This window comes from Solanum lycopersicum, chromosome 3 (assembly GCF_036512215.1).
Source record: "Solanum lycopersicum chromosome 3, SLM_r2.1".
NCBI lineage: Eukaryota > Viridiplantae > Streptophyta > Magnoliopsida > Solanales > Solanaceae > Solanum > Solanum lycopersicum.
The window spans coordinates 14,234,588-14,255,204 of record NC_090802.1 but is presented as its reverse complement, the minus strand read 5'-3'; the positions used below and the strand labels follow the sequence as shown (position 1 = coordinate 14,255,204).

Genomic DNA, 20,617 nt, shown 5'->3' with positions numbered 1-20,617 from the left:
AAAGGTCGAAAATTAGAATAGAAAATTAGTAGATACTTAAGCATTATCTCGTTTCCTTTATGTTATTGTTATTGTTACTCTCTTATTGTCTTATTTGTCAATTTTTTTGTTACTTGTATGTACTTTGCTTTGGTCATCATATTTTCTGTTTTTGCTATTTTATTTACTTTATGCAGTTGGTTTTTTATATGCTTGAGGATCTATTAGCAATAATTTTTCTATCATTACAAAGATAAAACTATTTACACGTAATCCCCTGAACTCCACTTGTTGCTTGAGGATCTATTAGCAATAATTTTTCTATCATTACAAAGATAAAACTATTTACACGTAATCCCCTGAACTCCACTTGTTGTCATTTTTTCTATTGCATTTAATTAGTCACAAGTTGTGATGCGTCAACAAAAATTGCATGTGTTTGTTTAGCTGACAATGATATTCTACACATTTTTTTGGGAAATTTTCAATATTGAAAAATATTTACATTACGTAATCCAATAATTATAAGATAATTTTGACCTTTTCCCTTAAAATAACGTAATGCTTTCAACACATTTATATATATATTCTGTGAACGCGCGTTGTGCGTGTTTTCATTAATAATATTTTAAAAATTATTTAGTTTTGAAAATAAAAGTAGTAAAAAAAAGCAACTAAGAATATATATATATATATATATATATATCAGCTAGAAAAAGTAATAGTATTTTATGACTATTCAAGTGAAGATTCCTATATTTTGTGGTAACTAAAATAGTTTTTATTCATTGTTATCATATCAAAATGAAAGAAAAAATTTCTTTTAAATATTGATACTATATTTATATATGATGCATATACTACTAATTCTTTCTATAAAATAAATTAGTAAGTTCAAATATGAAGATACATATAAAGAAACATTACAAAAATATAAAAAAAATAATAATAATTTTTTCAATACACAAATAGCATCACATTTATCTATAGTCGCAAGCAATTATAATTAAGTACATTAAAAGAATAAACCAATTAATGAAAATTTTAAAAACAGTATTTCAAAGAAATCAACTTTTTCATTTTCATAGCTCATGAATTTCTGCTAGCACTCGTTACGGAGATAGTAATCTTCATATATCATTTAATGAATGTTGAATGTTGCATGTAAATTGATATGACAATTATTCAATTCAATTATTCAATTCCAACATGTATCAACTATATATGTCTCTCCATTTTCCATTTTCTATTTCATGCAAAAGGAAAAATTTAAGGGAAAAAAAGAAACTTAGAAGGAAGATCAGATGTTAAACTAAAGAAACAAAACTTGAAGGAAATGGAAATCATTTGTTACCTTTATATAGTGCTTTTTATGTTGTTTGAAATCTCTTTTGACATAATACTAATTAACTTACACTTAAATACTAAATGAACTATTCAAATTCTACTGATGTTATATTAACAAAGATTGATTACTAATTTAAAAGTGTTAGAATTTGATAAGTCAAGTTAAGAAAATGAGAAGACAAATTACAGGAATTGTAAGAGTTTGTAAAGTAATACATGATTTGTTAATTAAAGCAATTAATCATGTATGACTCTGGGCATTAAAGAACCACTTTTCCACTTCCAAATTCTGTTCAATTTATGTAATTGAAAAATTAATTAAATGAATTTTATTTAACTTATACTTAAGGTGTGCAAAATAATATTTTAATAATAATAAATAATTCAATTGTGAGAGGTTAATACATATTAAATATTGTAATTATAGGTTGCATAAAAATTCGGTTATGAATACAAATATATATATAAAAAAAATTATTGAGAATTCTAATATTTGACTAATTAAATATTTTATAACATTTTAAATTATAGTAGGGGGGTAAAATGGTAATCCGATTTTAGTAAAAAGTTTTTCACTTTTAATAATAATAATAATAGGAATTAATCTAAGAAAATTTAAAAGTCATTACTGTTTAATTAAACTAATTATAACTTTTTAATTTATAGGAAAGTAAAAGCGTAATTCAATTTTTGACTTGAGTTCTTCCCACTTATACTAATATATTATATATATATTGAATAATTATTTAAAATCTCAGTGAGAGTGTATTCTTGTATGGAAAATATACATATCAGTCAAATTAAACTATAATTGACATAGTTTTAACTTTTATCACATTACATAATGAATTATACAAAGACCAAGGTTAACATTTTAGCTTGTAATATGTCAACTGTCTTAATTTTAGGTTATATCAATCTGACTAATTACGGATAGCCACGTCCTATTATTTATTAATTAAATAATCTGATAATGTGATTTTAATTTTTTTACTATGTAAGAAAAATCTCAAGCTATTATTAGAGACTGATTTACAACAACAGTAAAATTTTTACCTATAATTAAAAGTATCGAATTAAAATTATGTATGATTCAGATTTAGTCGGAGCTAAATAGAAAAAAAAGATTTTGGTAAGTTATACATAATGTAAGCAACTTAAATGAATTCACAATACATTGTTGGTGGAATGTTTCTTTTTTTTTTTCAATTAAAAAGTAGTAGGGTTAAAATTTCCTAACTGTAAACTAAAAAAATTAGCAACAATCTCGTGGTCTCACCAGCCTAAAAGTTGGATAACCAAAATCCATACTCAACGCATGCCCATTTTCTAACTAGCTTATTGTGGCAAACCCTATAAATTTTAGATGGTGCTGTCAATATGGGCTAATTTATTCTATTTAAGCTAATTTATACAGGGTTTGATATTTTAAGGATTAGGTCGGACTGACCCATTTTTAGTGTGGGCTAGAAAATGACCAACCCAATTCATAAATTTATGAGCTACAAACTTGTTGGACCAGCCAACTTTTTTAAATATTATATTTTTACAATTATTAAATTAAATTATAAATTATAATTAAAAACATTATAATAAATATCGACAAAACCATATTACATGATGCTAAGTTATTACTAGTTAGTCAATTCCACAAATAAAATTATCTTTATAATATTTACTAAGTTTTTTCAAGTAAAAGTATAAATATCTAAATAGAAATATTTACCTAATTGTTTTGAGTTTGGACTCTCTTTAATTTTATATTTTAATATTATACTATAATTTTTAATTAATTTTTATTTTTCCACGGTTTGGCACTGTCAATATTTCTCAAGCCTCACAAATCAGTGGACTTATTAAGGCCGGGCTAAAAATCCCTTTTCTTAAATGAGCTTCAAAAATCTTAGCACAACCCTATTAAATCTCAAATTAGGCCAAGCCAGCCAACGGGTATTACCTATATTGACAGCTCTAATTTTATGTAATAGATTTTTTCTTTTTAAAAAAATGTGGCATTTAGCTATTTCTGTAGATATTGGAATTTTGTGGGGCTCTATAAGGCCTGTTCAATTCTAACTGAAACTCTATAAAATGTGTCAAGTTTTAATTAGAATTTTTGGAGATTACTCAACTCTAAACTCTAATTCACCTTAAAAGGCATCTCGAATATTCCGCAAATTGATGGAATATTCATGTAGAGAGGTCAAATCTAAATCATCACAGGTTGAGAAATACGTCCCTAACGATCCTCGAATCATGGATAAATATTAGAATCAAGGGAGGAACAAAATTGTATCCGCAATCTTAATGAATAAAATTATGTTTCGCCATATTTTTGTGATTGTAACTTATTTTCTGTCACTTTAAAATTTATTGGCTTTCTTATTTTTTTGTGATTGTAATTTATTTCTGTCACTTTAATATTGACCAGAAGCTTTTACTATGTTATTTGAATTCAAACATACTATATCAAATCCGAAATGTTTATTTTTATTTTATTTACACGATATAATTTTTTAGACCTAAAATATCATTGATAAAACTCCTCGGAACCTTTAGCTTTGACCTTGTGTGCAAACAATTTGGACCTTGTATCATAATTTCGATCGCAAAGTCTCCTCATCTTTTTGACGGCGTGTTTGGTATGAAGTAAAATACTTTTATCAAAAATATAATTATTGTTTGGATTCTTTATTTTCTTAAAAATGATTATTTAAAGAATACATGAAAATAAAATATTACAATGTCAGATATCCCAAGCTGACAGTTTGTCAATGTCCTATTAAACGATATTCGTGGTAACAAATTACTTAACAAACATTATTGGCATTAATGTTTTAAGGTTCATCCCTAGTTTTGACTGTTAGATTTCATTGATAGAATAATGTTGTATACATTTACTCTAGTTTTGAATAATTTTTTTTAAAAAAAAAATTGGTGAATTGGTCTAAATAATGACTTACTTTGATCAAAATTTTATAAGTGAATTTCTTACTTATTTTTTAGCGTATTTGGTTTACGTAAACGAAAAAATTATTCTCCCAAAATCATCCATACATAAAATAACTAGTAAAATACTATCCCTTTTAATTTTTTTGTACCAAACGCACCCTAAATAAAAAAATTGAGAAGACAACAAAAAAAGAGTTTTAAGATAATTCCTTTGTTGTTGTATATTTTTTGGTAGTCACAGGTCTTGTATGAGGAGATACAGATGAGGATTTGGCAACATTCATTATCAATTTATTTATGTTTAAAGAAATTCATATATTATGAGTAGTAGTAGCAGCAGCAGCAGTAGTATAAAATGTCACTTGCTAGGAAGCCAAAGAATGACAAATTAATTAGAGTTGAAATTATTTTTTAGATTGTACAAAATGTGTTGGTTTTGGATGATATTTGTCTTCCTTGGTTTGGTATTTTGTAACCTTTCACCTTCAGAAGGTAGGCATATTTCTAGCCATCATCCAACTGCTCTTGTTGTAGGAAAAGTTTTTTGTGATGTTTGTCACTATCACCAGGATTTGTCAAAGGCCAGTCACTTCATTTCAGGTTCATCACCATCCTAGTTACTTTTGAAGTTATTGTTGTTTGGAATGATTAACAAAGTTGTTGTTTTTTCTTGAAAATCACTTACTCTTTCTGTTTCGAATTGTTTGTCTGTTTTATTTGACATGGAGTTCAAGAAAATAAAGAAAACTTGTGTACTTTGTGGTCTCAAACTAAAGATATGTCCTTTAATCTAATGGTATTAAGCATATCAAATGTAAAGATGAAATTTGAAAATAAGACAAACAAATTGAAATGGAAGGAGTATTTTCTTAAAAGAATGTTTGAGGATTAGAGTCCTATATCCTCCTCTCATGGGCTAGCCTTTAGAGTTGAGTTAGAAGGCGAAGCGCTAAGAAAGAGAAAGTCTTATCACTATACAAAATGAAGCAGCGGCTAGCACGCTAGCCCTTCTACAGGACCATCCCGACCGAGGGCTAATCATAGATCTACTATGACACTCTCCAAGTTGATACGATCCAAATGAAAAAAGGATTTAAATACAATGATAGGATTTGCCATCTTTCTTATTAAATATTGAAAAACCAATTGATCGGGAAAGATCAAATATTATATCTTTACATGACAACGATAGTCAGGTTCATCCCTATTTGGGCTTCCGTTCCATGCTCTATTTTGGGCCAAGCATGAAGGAAGCGTTAAGAGTTTCACATTGGTTGAAAAATGAACTGTTGGCCTATTTATATGAATTTGGACACTCTTTCTCCCCTCAAGTTAACTTTTGAAATGACTTCTTTTTATATATGAGAAAAGGGAAAAAGAGCATTTTGAAGGAAAATGACTTTTATTCTGGGAAATATTTCCTATCATACCAAACACATTCTATCCTCTCTTCTTTCTTGGGAATCTTATAAACTTTTGATGCATTTTTCTGCTTATAGGAGCTATTGTTGCAGTGGAATGTGCAAACTCAAGATTTTACCAAGAAGTGAAAACAAACATGCATGGAGAATTCAGTGTACACCTTCCTTTCAAATTGAACAAACATGTCATAGGATGTTCAGCCAGGCTAATCAGCAGCAGTGAGCCACACTGCGCTGAGGCATCGACAACAACAACAACTTCTTTCCAACTCAAATCGAAGAAAAAGGGAACACACATTTTCTCAGCTGGATTCTTCACTTTCAAACCTGTAAACCAACCAAAACTTTGCAACCAAAAACCAAGCACTCATAGTACCAACAACAAAGAAGTATATCCTGATCACAACTCTTTAACTTCAACTCTTAATAATAATGATCCAATATTAACTCCATCAGTGTCGCGTTTTGTTACTATTAATCAAGGCTATCTTCCACCTCTACCAGGACTCCCTCCTATACCGCAGCTCCCTCCTTTACCACAACTCCCTCCTCTGCCACCTCTTGTATTATTTCCACCGTTTTTTCATGCACCTCCCGTGTCTCCTCCACATTCAACATTTCCACCGTTTTTTCATGAACCTCGAATTCCTCCACCTTCAACATTTCCACCATTTTTTCATGCACCATCAATTCCTCCACCAAATTTTCATTTGCCTATAATGTCTCCTCCGCCTTCAATACCACCTCCAATTACATCACCACCTACATTCGATTTAATTCCATTACCGCCACCCCCACCACCTCCTTCCCCATTTCTTCTCCCTCCGTTTCCATTCAGTCCTATGCCTGGCTTACCTGGAGTTCCTCCCCCTTCAACTTCATCTTCGAAAAAGAACAACCCTTAGTCCAAATGCAACTACACAAATACCTACTAGAAGTTTATATATGAATAGCTTTACAATAAATTCATTTGCTTGGTTGGATTCAAGACATCAGAAAAACAAAAGAAGGAACATATTTGAAAGACTTGGTGATCAAAGCTAACCTATTTATAGTTAATTGTATAATTATTTATAATTCTGTAGTAACAACTCCTGTTTCTAATTCGTTTTTTTTTTTCACAATGATACAAGTGCTGACTTTTATTTCTGAAACACAATTGAAAAACCAGCATCCTGTTAAGTGAACTAATCACAAAATGCTGAAAAGGAAAAGATTTGGTAATGTACATAAAATTCTTCATGCTAACATTTGAAACAACTTCAAATTTCCCTGTTTAAATATCAACTACGAAAACAGATCCATGGCAAATCGATAGGCATAACCATATCACTTGACAGAACTATCAAAGTCGACTTATCTCAATTCAAAACTAAATACCCTTAAGAATGACAATGCAGCTTCTCATATTTAAATGGAAACCTAACTGGACAACCATAAGCTGTTTGTGCACCACCTCATCCACGGAGACCAACCACTTCAACTATCTCCCCATCAAAACGATGACAAGATGCAGAAAAATTAGGAGTGGAGCCATGCTAGATTAATAATCACATACTACCTTCTGTCCTAAGCCTTTTAGGAGCACCACCATAGTTCTCTCCACTGCTTAATCTTGTAGTTGTGGCTCCACTGCTTGTTTTTTTGCTGATATCAAGCTGTACTCTAACATCGGCCAGTGACGGATCCACTCCCACAGATGCTAGAGTCTGGTTTATGATATTAAGCAACCTGCTCAATACCAAGACCCAATATGTCACATAAATAGAATCCAAAATCAGTAGTTTACTGGCATCATAATATAATTTCAGATCAACCGAGTTCAGATTAAAATGTGCCTAAAGGTACAGAGGACAACTGCACAAGTAAGAATGATACGAACATGTGTGTTATACATGACTTTGTGTTAATGGGAAGTCTGAAAAATCCTAAAGTGAGACTCAAATCTCGAAATCCAGGGTTCCGCTTGTTATTAACCTTCAACAGGTAAACCATGCCGGGTCATATAAAATGACTTCCTTCAAGCCACTGAAATCTTTGTTGAACTGGCAATTTTATTCACAAAAAAAATGCAAACCCACAAGTTACAGCAGGTTTTACAAAAAAACTCATGCTGGAAGGGGCTTAAAAAGGCTACACTTTGCATTCTAGCCAACCAGCTAATAACCACGAGAAACATTAACTAGTCTAAATCTATTTCATGCACTTGACAACCATAGGATAATTCTTCTAAGACCGTGACTGCCACTCGGCCCACTGGGTCCAAGGGACTTAAAGTGATACTGTATCACATGCCTACTTCGTAGGTGTAATACAAGTTTGGCATCATTACAGAAATTAGCAAGTCATGGGGTCATAGAAGAAATAAATTTGAATTTCCACCTTACAAGGACATCAAGTCATAGCTATTGAACTCCTGATAAATCATCTTACCTTTGACTATATGCATGTGATCTTCCAACTGCTTCACCATCGAATTTCACTTCTTCTTGATCATTTCTGCCATAGCTCAGAACCTCCGACTCAATTGTATCTCGTTTATCTGGCCAACATAATGATTGTGTCTGAGAAGGGTGCTCAGCATCAGGAGATGGTTCAACAGATGCATTTTCAAATAAATTAGGTTGCAGTGGCATGTTAAAGGCAATTGCCTCATCCGCTGCCATATGAGAATCGTGTGTTGCTCTATATAAAGCAGCAGCAGTCAAGTTCGGTTCTACAAAGCTCTGGACACTTGCAAGCAATGTTGGGTTAATGACAATATCATCCTCATGAGTAGAGCCGTTTCTGATTATTTGAGAATGTTCAACAGAGCCTTCCACGGGCCCAGGAGTACTTCTCTGTCAATAATAAGAGAAGAGCATTAGTTTTACTTCCAGAAAAGCATTACTGCTTCCATCCTAAAGTTGTGCCCAACTCTCCTCCTAAAAGAGCCCAAAATCCGGTCACTTTGCTTTGGAGGGAGGAAATTATAAGCAAATGTAAAACCTTTGTTTGAACTGTAGGCGAGGAGTTTCCCCTAGAAATACAGCTAACGTCTGCATTTTTCTGTATTTGGCAAGCATACGAAATGACTACTGAATTATACCTTTACTGTACAGCAACTGGGGCATACAGGTATAGGTAACATCAGAGAACATTTTTTTCTTTGATCCAGTACTTTTCAGAGGGTAATATCTGCAGTAATTAAAGCGCTCAATCCAATTTTATATAGCTCAGTTTACTTCTCTTGGGTCAAACAATGTCTTCTTTCTCATGGTGCACTGACTTCATAATTTTCCATTACTATTATTAAAGAGTTGAAGATTCCATAAGTAAGCCATCTGGTTAGAATGAATCTATTTTAATGCTACAACTAAACTGCCAAATAAGAAGTGGAGGAGGGAATAAAATCGAAGTACAGAAAATCACATAGCTAAAGGACAAGAAGCCAACCATGTGTTGCCAAAGAAGGAAGTTCTTTGTTATATTTCAACATTAGCCATTCCTTAAGAGATGGACTTAAAATACTATTGCCTCTTTTTCCTAAATAGGGAGGTAGAGAAAAAGTCAACACTTAGGAAAAGAATCCACAGCATAACATCAAACAGATGAAAGTGCAAATGATGCAAGGAACTACTATGCTTTTTACTCAACAGCAGAAATAGCAATAAGAGAACTTAAATTAACAATGATATAGCAAGCCATTCTAGAGATGAGTATTGAAAACACCCCTAAACTTGGCATGAATTATTACTTTAGTTCTCCAACTATAAGCAGCCTTAAAAACACCCGTTTACTTGATTAAGTAAATTTAAAAACACCCCTCTTATGCCACATGGGCATATATGCAGAATTTTCTGTTGGCGTGGCATATAGTGTTAAAAGCGCAAAAAATCTCTAAGGTCCGTGAGGGCTTTAAGCGCAAAGCGCAAATATAAGCGTGGGATTTTATGAAAAAAGGCGCAAAGGGAGAAAAGAATACAAATATATATGTTTAGTCAAAGACTAATAATTACAAACATAAATGACAAATATATGTCCAAAGAAATCGAAAAAATAAATTATGATAACGTGAAATATAAATTATTTAGCGTCACTTCTTCATACGAGGCTCATTGGCAAGGAAACGTTTGCCTTAGAACCATGATGACGACGCAGAAGAGCACATAAAGCGAGGCGAAGCGCTCAACACGTTCTGAGCCTCGCTTCAGGGCTTAAGCACGCCTAAAGCGCGCCTTTGATAATCCTGACATACACATAATATATGTAATCAAAATTTTTTTAAAGAACATTAAATAAATGTGTTAAGAATTTAGCAATTTAAGAAGATAAAAGAAGTTTTCTTTTTAAAGATTTACTTATCACCCACCCCATCCTATACCAAGTACACCTAGCCTCACACCTAAACCCCCTAAAAAATTCTTTTGAACTTTTGTTTCTCGAGGGGAGGGGAGCGGGATAAGAAAAAGAAACATATTTTAGTTTAAAAATATTTTTTTAGGGGAGAAGTCAGGCTACTCGGTGGTGTTGGATCAAAAGTTTTTGTACAAAAAACTTTTGAATTTTTTTTTGGGGTGGAGGGGTGAGGGGATGGGGTTGGGGTACCTGGGTAGGGGATGGGGTGAGGTAAGAAAAAAATCCTCTTTACTATATTTTAGCATTTAATTATTTGAATGTTTTTTTTACTATATATGTGTACGCCACATTAGTAGAAAAAAGCACATATAGCATAGGTGGATGACATGTGGCATAAGAGGGATGTTTTTAAATTACTTAACCAAGTAGAGGGGTATTTTTTAAGCTATCAATAGTTGGGCGACTAAAGTAATAATTCACACCAAGTTTAGGAGTGTTTTCAATACTTATCTCTTCGTAATACTCCTGTATTCAGATTAATATGACACTTCCTACTTTAGAACATTCCAAAATGTTTGACATCATTCTACCAAGGGAAAAGATTTAAAAATCACTTGCAATTTGTTCTATATTTATCCTATGTTCACCTATAAGTCCATAAAAGCCTTCACAATCTTCTTGTCTCAAATATGCCCCTCCAACTAATATTTTCTACGAAAAAAGGCCTAAAATGCCCTCGACGTATTGAAAATGGTACAAAATAACCCTCCATCCACCTATTGGCTCCAAAATACCCTTCCCACCCACCTATTGGCTCCATAATCATCCACTTTTGGGTTCAAAATTGACCACTTATTTAACAATTTTAAATTTAAACTATTTAAATAGTTTTTTAAATATGTGGCGCTCAACTATATGTTACAATTTGACTTATTCATATAATTCATAAATTAATCCACTACCCACCCGTTACTAATTAAACCCCTCTAAATTAATAAACCTGTCACATTACTAATGCAACAACAGGAAAGTTACTGCCAATGAGTGTACTTAAAAATTTGACGCGAAAATATCTATAGAAGTAAATTATCATACATTCAAGACTTCAAGAGTCCAAATAAAAATTACCGATAAACTTAAAACTCTGACAATGTTCATCTTAATTATTCTTTCGTCTCAATTATGTGATGTTACTTCATAGATAACTTTTTTTCAAAATAATATATTAAAGGTTATAAAACAAATCATAAATATTTATAAAATTATATTTAAAAAAGTCCATGAATTAATTCGGGATGTACTACTTTTTTACCTTTAATCATAAATTTATAATTAAAGCTTGAAAGAGAATCATATTGAAAGTGTCCTCCTAAATAAACGGCTCAACCTAAATTTGATTGGGGCTTTGATTCTGATTCGAATAATTTTGGATGTCATTTTCAGGAATCTATAATTTCATCGTGTTTTAGTATAGTTTATGGCAATTTTGATATTATAATTGGTTTATTAATTAGGTGGTGTTTAGTTAGTAATGATTGGGTAGTGGGTTGGTTTATAAATTATATTAATTAATTAAATTATAAACAATAGTTGAGCGCCAAGTATTTTAAAAAATATTTAAACATTTTAATTTTAAAACAATTAAATAAGTGCTCAATTTTGAACCCAAAGGTGGATGACAAGGGTATTTTGGAGCCAATAGGTGGATAAAAAGGGCATTTTGGAGCCAATAGTTGGATGGAGGGTAATTTTGTACCATTTTTAATACTTAGAGGATATTTAGGCCCTTTTTCGTATTTTCTATGTTGCGCGGACTCTTCATATTTGTCAGCGAACCCGTCTCAACGCGACATTGGTGCGGGTGCGGGTAGGATTCAGTCAATCTAATCTGGACACTTTGGCCAAAGAGAAAAGATTTGGAAAAAAAGATCAGTTTTCGGCGTCGTCTTTAGAGAGTAGGCGGAGCTATTTTTATGATGAAGCTTGAGAAAGTTAAGAGGAAATTACCATCTTTTTCATCTTTCTTGAAGAAGTGCAGAGTCTTCTCAATTTTTTTGAAAAAGAACTCCCAGAGATGAAGGGTTTCACAAAATACAGAGTTTTTACTTTCTCAAGCTTCATTATATAAAAATACAGAGAAGAAAGAAAGTTTTCTTGAAAAAGTACAAGGAAATCCAAAGAACTCCCAAATATGAAGAGTTTCTCGAAATAAGTGTCATTTTTTATAAAATAAATTATAATTTTCATATTTATTATATTTTCTCTCTTCTTTAACAAATATTTGTAGTGATACTTTAGTACTATATAGATCCCATTTACTTAATTATACTAGATATATTGTTATTGATATAATTATTTTTAAAGATACGCTAAAAATAATAAGTTTATCACAACATAGCTTTCAAATTTAGAATATCTTTATAACTATATATTTATAATATTGAAAATTTTTAGTTGTATCCCCGCACTCGTATCATACTTAGATTCGCATCCCCGAATCTGAAAATTTGAATTTCGCCGAATCCGACTCTCAGATTGGCATCCATCTTGGATACCCGCACCCGAGTCCGAGCAACTTAAAATATTTTCGGCCGTCAAAGAATGGGACTTATTTGGTTGATATAGCCACATAGTAGTATGTTTGAATCTTATTCAGTTATGCGGAAGTATGTTTAAACTTATTCAATTGTTCTATGGGCATGCTTCAAATTATTTTACAGAGGGTATATATAAACCAAGTTAATAGTTTAGGGGTGATTTGAATCTTATATTTGTCTATGTGGCTCCACCGTGAAAAAAGCCAGAGCCAAGCGGGAAAACATTAAGGACTCATTTGGTGTGAGGGATTAAAAATAATAGTGATGGCAAATATAAGACAAATTGAATACTTAAGTGCACATATGAACAGTTTCCCCTTTTACAAATAATACGATTCCTACCATTTCCACAACCTTGAAGGCTAAAATTATTTCTTATTCAAATCTTAAACTAACTTTTATCCATCACCTTAATAAATTCTCCCACTACTATTTCAATGTATAAAAGTTAAGTTTACATCTTAAACTCTGCCCATTCTACTATCGATCATGAAGAAATGGAGAGTAGTGTTGTGAAAAGCGAGCACTTTGCCCCTTTAAATGCGAAGCACAGGCAAGTCCCTTTCCAGGTTGCAAGGAGAGCCGACACTGAAGAAGTGAGTGCTTCAATTGAACAGGTATGAAGCATTGATCTGTAATATTTTAGGGAGCAACTTTTCAAAAGCAAAAGAAAAGGAGGCCTTTTAGACTCAAAAAAATTGAGAAATTCAGAGTTCAGACTCACAGACGCTGCTGCCTTAACTAGTTTCGCCGTCCTCTGCTTCTTCCTTGGCATCTGGTGTTGTGGCATCTTTTCTTTCTTCTTTTTCTCTTTCTCGCTATTTCTCACCTTTTCTTTTTTTTTTTTGAAACTGGTAATTTGTATTCTTCAATACTAGGGACTATGCTGACCACCTCCAAAAAGACACAGTAAAGAGAATAAAGATACTTACCAAGATACTATAAAATCCACTAGTTGGATTTCCTCTTCCATATTTTGTTCTTTGCACCAAAAACCTAGTGAAATAACAACTTTCCACTTAATCTTCAGTACAGTACATTCTTTTCCTTCAAAAATCCTCTAGTTCCTCTCCATACAAAAATGTTCACTAGATGCAAGCTAGGACCGTCCTCAACCATCTTTTCTGGCTCTTGCTTCCTCCTCTACTGATCCAACAGCTAAGCAAATCTGTAGTATGTTCAGGCATGATCCAATAGACTCCGGCAATGGTAGTGAAAAAGGCTCATATTTCTGTAGTTATTTTACAATGCAGTAAGAAATGTTTGTTGGTTTCTATTGCCTCCTTGCATAAAAGGTATCTAGAAGCTACGTTGATCCCCCTCTTTTGTAATGCCTCAAGTGTCAAACATGCTTTCCTAGCTACCTGCAGCTTCATTCAAACCCCTCTTCTATGCCCTGCTAACAGTGAAAATTCCATCCTTGCGGTGCTCCCAAATGAAGTTGTTTGGTTCTAGATTAATACCTAGGAATTTTCTTATCAAATTCAGAAGTTTCTGATACCCAATCGTTTCAGAGCCTTCTAAAGATTAGGTTCCATCCTTGAGGAGACCACACTCCATGTATACTGCAATCAGGAAGCATATTAAACAAATCAGGGAACAGAGATTGAAGAGTTCCACGACCACTCCAATCCTTTTTCCAGAAAAGTATCATATCTCCTATTCCAACTCTAACTCTAGTGTTATGCTTGAGTGACAACCAAAGATTCTTGATTGACTTCCAAACCCCAACCTCAGGTGACAGTCACCTCATTTGCCTGCAAGTTTCCTCCCACCATCATTAAATGCACTTTCTAGAATAATGTTGTGGCCCTTTTAACTGTTATCAGAGAGAGAAACCTTCCATACTTGATGGACTTCAAAGAAAGAGGGATGTAGCCTGTAGTTGAAATAATTCCATGTTTTAAAAGAATTCCATCACTTATGCTTCGCAAGATCTCTTGCAAATCCAGAGAACACCTCTACTCAACACCATCCTCTGCATATGGTATCTGCCACTTCCAACCAGTTGTAGCAGACCTCTCTCTAACCTTGGCTTTGTGACATAAAAAGTTAAGTTGCTCGAACTCTTAAAAATGCCAATGGGTGCATGTCAGATTCTCCAAAAGTAGTGTATTTTTGGAGAAGCTGACATGGCTGTAGCATCAAAAGTGAAGAGTCTGCAACAACTAAGGTAAAAGGACTCTCCCCGAATGAAAAAAGGTCCTATTGTCCATCCTTTTTGAGTAGAATGGAAGATTGTAAAGAAAAATGAAAGAGATTGAGAGGAGTTAAATAAGGGTGGCGAAAGTACTATTCCTTTGGAAGAAATCCATCAGAGTGTAGATCTCTAAACCCAAAAGGACTTAAGGTAAAAGCATCAAAAATAGTGGCTAAGAGCTTTTATAAGTATTTTTAACAAATTGTACATAAATAAGATATTAGGTTTGCTTCTCAGGTTTCATTTACTCATTTACTCACTTCGTCTTTCTTTTTTCTTCTTTCTCAATGCTTCTCAAATTTATTTCCTCTGTTTGTCCTTCTCTTTCCCAGTTTGTTCAGATCTTGTTTTGCTTTCTTTAAAGAATTCAATGGGACTACTTTAAATCTCTTCCTTTTCCCAGAGAATGCCATGGGCATTCTTTTCTTCTTTCAGTTTGCTAATCTTGATTTCCTGTCACAAAACTCTATGGACAAACATGCCATTTTTGCTTATTTATAATTTTATTTATTTGTGCGAGGTTCATTTTGCTTTCTTCTAAAATTGTGTTCACTTTGCTTCTTTCTTAGAGTCGTAGGGCCATTGTCGCCTCTTTGCACTTGTTACTTTTAAATGCATTAGAGTGTATACTATGAATGAAAGTCTACCTTAAGTCCTTAACTATCTTCGGCCTCATGGTGTGAAGGATTCAACATACAACAAAGAGCAAAGACTTGATTCTAGTTAGTCATAATCAATCGACAACCAGCAAATGTTGGACCAAACCAGGCAAACATCACGAAGCTTGTTGCAGAAAAACAAGATATTGTCTTGTAATAAGGAAAGCAAATTGTTGTATCAATGCTAAAGGTAGTGAGTGAGATCAGAACAAGAGTTGTAAGTAAAATACACAGCCCAAGAAGCCATCCACATAACCTAAGAATCTAAAAGTGAATTAAGTGTAACAGAGATTATACCCATGGCAGCAACTTCGAGGGTTCTGCACTCCATCCTTGGTTGGTTCCCTCATACATCTGTAATTTCTCTTGCAAAAACTGGATATATTGTATAACCTATATTTTGCATTAAATCTTGAGGCCATCTTTGTGACGATGCAATAAACTGAATTGAAAAAACAGCAATATTGGCAAGGAACTGCAATGTCACAACTCACACCTCTAACATGAATGACGCTCGGTCTCTCTTCTGATCATTTTGTGGTATGAGATCTCTTAGAGTCTGAAATCTACAAATTATTAAGTATTAGTTAGCTTTGGGAAGATTTTCCTGAAGAAGTGACTGAGTAGGCAATTAAAGTTCTCCATGTATAGAAAGAGACTATAAAAACCTAGTCTTGTTACATGATATACATATGCAAATGTGTAAAGAACAATGTTGATCCTTTTCTACAAAATAACCGAAAAGCTACGTGCAAGTATAACACCAACAGCTTTCCAGGCTGGTTTGACAATAATCAATGCCTCTTCACTTTGAATTTTAAAATACCAGCTGAACCAATAATTAGCCAAAAGAATATAAGAAAAATATCACTTCTTACTTTAGATTCATATATAGATGTGTTGTTAATCATTACTGTGAGAGTTCTCCCCAAGTGCCATTTGAAAAGCTTACAAACAAACCAAAAGACTAGTTCAACAACTCAAGGATATTTTAACATTTGGAAAGAGCAAATGATCATACAAAGAAGAGCACTATTATAGTGTTCCCAATTCCACGCAACAGTCATATATGTTACACAGATGGGGGTTTGGGCGTCTAAATAGAGGTAAAGAAAATAATAATCACTCCATTTCATATCCTTCCCGATCATTTTTTTGTTGATGTGTTTGTCACATGAACTTAAAATTTGTCATGACAATTATTGAGGGAATGGATTGAGATCTCATATAATGTTGGGAGCAACTCCTCTCATGAACTAGCTTTTGTGGTTGAGTCAAATGTGTTTCTCAAGGTTGGGCACTTGTGTTCTGTTATCCACTCTTCAATTGTCCAGTCTCGGGTACGCAGGAGGATGTCAAATCCAATTTTTGTAGAGGGATTGAGTTGTGGTCTTCTTATATGGTTTGAGAAATTCTCTCCTCATGAGCTACGCTTGGGAGAGCTGAGTTAGATCCAAGGTCCATTTCTCCCTAACAATGTTAACTTTATTTATGTTTATATAAGTAGTAGCAAGAGAAAATATTTAAGTAATAATTGAGAAGTCAATATAATGGAGATCACATCACATCAAAGTTTACAATCAAATAATTTTGAATATTTGAAAGTGGTAAAGTATAGTAATACGTTCCGGGGTCGTTTAGTACAAACATAAGTTATGCAAGGATTATTGCATTACATTATAGGGATTATTGCATTATATTATAGGGATTATTGCATTTCTGGACCTCTAGTTTGTTGTGAATAAATATGTATACTTTAAAATTGAAGTGAAAGAAGATATAAGTTAGAAGGATATCCTTGTAATTTCAATGGTTTAATCCATATATGAATATTACCCACATACTTACTCCACATTATATCTCCATAAAATAATATGTCAATTCTGAACAACTTTGAAATGTCTTTTCTTGAGCTAAGAGTATTGAAAACAACCTTTCTACCTCCTAAAATAGGGGTGAGGTAAGCGTACACTCTTATTTTGTTGTTGTAAAATGGAGTTTTTGGCCAAAAACATCCTTCAACTATACTCAAAACTTAAGCTAGATCCTTGAACTACCATAGTTAAAAAAAAAATACATCCTTGTAGTATTTAATACTTACCAACTTTCATCTTTCTATTTGACACCGTTAGAGAACTAATGGGACAACCCAGGTGAGTGTCCACACCATATTCAAAGTTGTTTTCATGGCTTCACATCATTTTCCACAAGACCTAGAAAAATTTCTTCCTCCAGCTTTATACCTCATTTCTTTTAGACTATTGTGATGGGGTTGATCATTTATGATTATTGACAATTTTTAATGGTATAAAGATAGAAGAAGATTTTTGGCTGGATCTTGTGGAAAATGATGTGAAGCTGTGAAAGCAACTTGAATATTGGTTTATGCTTATATTGGTATGTGGATTCATATGTCTGGTTTAGTTAGTAGGTGCTAAACAAAAAAATAAAAGTTGTTAAGCAGTAAATACTTCAAGGATGTATTTTGTTAACTATGGTGGTTCAAGCCTCAAGGATGTGGCTTAAGTTTTGAATATAGTTGGAGGATGTTTCTGGCCAAAAACTCATGTAAAATGTTATTTTGTTGTCATATTTTTTTCTTGCAAAACCTACTTTGAATTCTTTTTCTTTTGAGATGAGGGTCTTTCAAAAACAATTTTTCTCTACACCACAATAGATAGGGGTAAGTTCCGCTTACATCCTACCCTCCACAGACCCCACTTGTGGGTATTACAGTGGGAATGTTGTTGATTTTTATACATGTAGTGCAACTTCTAACAAGTCCTAAACCCTTAAACTTTGTTTGGATGGTCGTTATATATTGTTTCATATTGTATAGTATACTACTGCATTGTTCTAATCAATGTAATGTTTGGATAGATTTATCATTTCTCATCGTTACATAATGTCATTGTATAGTATACTACTGCATTGTTTTAATCAATGTTATGTTTGGATAGATTTATCATTTCTCATCGTTACATAATGTCACACATTAGCAATTTGAAACACAACCTAAACAAAAGTAGGATACGGGGTAGAACCAAAAGGTATGGTAAATGATAAAATAGAATTATCAAATAACAAATAACCACAAAATAAGAAGAAAAAAAATAAGATGATCATGAAATCACACCAAATCAAAACTAAAAATAAGATGATCATGAAATCACACCAAATCAAAACTAACATCCTATTTAAACTAAGAACACAAAACAATACATCAGGTAATAACCATCCAAACAAGCGGTTATTGAACAATGTTAATAATTTTGAGATATCCAACAGGAAAAGGTGTTAATAGACTTGCCTCTCATTAATCTTGATCCTCCTCCGCTGTTCTGTCTCAGAATGCTTCGAACGATGAGCACTTACCTTCCCATCATTGCTCTTCCCTTCTAATTTCCCTGTCACACTCAAACCCCTTTTGCTTTTATCAACAAAAAAGAAAACATCAAATCCCAGTTATTTTTGAAATAGCAAATTAAATACCCTTTTGAGAAGAGCCATCGGGAGTTCTAGATGAAAACTCTTCATCGTCTTCTTCGTCCTCTTCATGATGATTCTTCACAGTCCTCACCATTTCAAAATCTGAAACCAGCTAACAAAATTCAGTCGAAATAACAACTTATTAGCTGTTAACAAAAGAAGATTAAACAGAGAGACTGGCGATTTCGCTAAAAGGCTCCGATTATTAACAACACTTGCAAAACTTATATACTACAGAGAAATGTGAGTTGTATAGCTAATTATTGGAAACCCTAGGCAATTAAGTGGAGAAAATTAAGTGGAGAAAATTAAATGAAAGGTGTCAAATAAGTACTGGTTTGGTTTTTGGTCACAAATTGATCAAGAGTGTCAAATATTTTTTAAAATATAATTAAGTAAATTTTGGATCAACTTAATATTTTTAAAATTTTTTAATTTTTTCTAAAATATAAAAAATCATTCATTTTTGAACTTTTATAGTTCTATCCAAACCAATTTTTTTTTAAAAATATGGATAAAAATATTCTCTCTTCTCTTCTTTCTCGTAATATTCTCTCTTCTCTTCTTCTTCTTCCTTAAGAAAATATGAAAGTTCAACAAACATTCTTCTCCATTATCTTACGTTGTCCTCATCTTCGAGCGTGACTCTCTCTTCTTTCTAAACTGAAGATTTTGTTCGACTTAAAATGGGTAAGTCATTTTTTTGGGAGATTTTACAATTTTCAAAAAATACTAAATATTTTTCTTGGTTTAATAAAGAATAAATTATTATATAGATGTGAAAAAATGAATAATGGTGTAATGATATCTATTATTTATTATTTTTAAAGAAAGTTAACAAACCAAAAAAAAACCCTAATTTTGAGAAAATGTATATATATTGTTAACATTCAATGAAAATCCATGTTCTGTTGTTTTTTGTTGTTCTTTTTGTGACCATTTTGTTCATATGATTTTAGAAATATAGTTTTGTTCAGTTGTCCAACATATATTTGAAGTGTAGGAATTTGAAAAAATCTATTTCTCAATCACTATCTATAATTAGTGAAAGAAAAAAAACCAATGACTACTGCTCCTTATCACACTCAAACCCAAAAAGAAAGGTCAATAAGAAGGAGAAGGAGAATGACCTAGAGAAGGAGAAAGAGAAGGAGGAGAAGCAGAAAGTGAAAAAGAAAGCGAAAGAGAAAGAGAAAAAAATCGAAGTCGTCAATGGTGATGTGAAGCAATAGTATCCACCATTGATTAGATTGATGGTTATGTATACAATTGTGAATTACTTTTTTGTTGATAAATTGTATAAAATAATTAGAATTGTTCATTTTTGCTGATAATATTAATAATTTTTTTTGTGTTGTCGGAACAAATGTCAATTTTGATAAAAATAAAAAAATGTGGTGTCTGCGGCAACATATATAACCTTTTTTGTAAAAAATACCGCAGAATTATTTGCATGTGCCCCAACAGAAAGGATATATGCGGCAACATATGTCACAGAAAAAAAAATATGTGGTAACATATGTCACATAAAGAAGATATGTGGTAACATATGTTACAGAAAAAAGATATGTGGTAACATTACATTATCACCAAATATGTGGTAATATATGTCACAGAAAGAAGATATGTGGTAAC

At 32.4% G+C, this 20,617-nt stretch overlaps 2 protein-coding genes across 2 annotated transcripts; one reads left to right on the top strand and one right to left on the bottom strand.

Moving 5' to 3' along the window:
* The first annotated feature begins 4,604 nt into the window (after positions 1-4,604).
* Positions 4,605-6,823, top strand: LOC104646236 (extensin-like). The gene is made up of 2 exons (XM_010319525.4): positions 4,605-4,878; positions 5,778-6,823. Exons 1-2 carry the CDS (start codon positions 4,704-4,706, stop codon positions 6,602-6,604), a joined length of 1,002 nt encoding a protein of 333 aa, XP_010317827.2. The 5' UTR covers positions 4,605-4,703; the 3' UTR covers positions 6,605-6,823.
* A 102-nt stretch (positions 6,824-6,925) lies between these two features.
* On the bottom strand, positions 6,926-20,409 carry LOC101260613 (transcription factor BIM2). The gene is made up of 6 exons (XM_010319524.4): positions 18,986-20,409; positions 18,804-18,900; positions 15,990-16,059; positions 15,791-15,886; positions 8,133-8,539; positions 6,926-7,430 (listed from the first exon to the last, which is right to left on the bottom strand). Exons 1-6 carry the CDS (start codon positions 19,074-19,076, stop codon positions 7,250-7,252), a joined length of 942 nt encoding a protein of 313 aa, XP_010317826.1. The 5' UTR covers positions 19,077-20,409; the 3' UTR covers positions 6,926-7,249.
* Between the last annotated feature and the right edge of the window lie 208 nt (positions 20,410-20,617).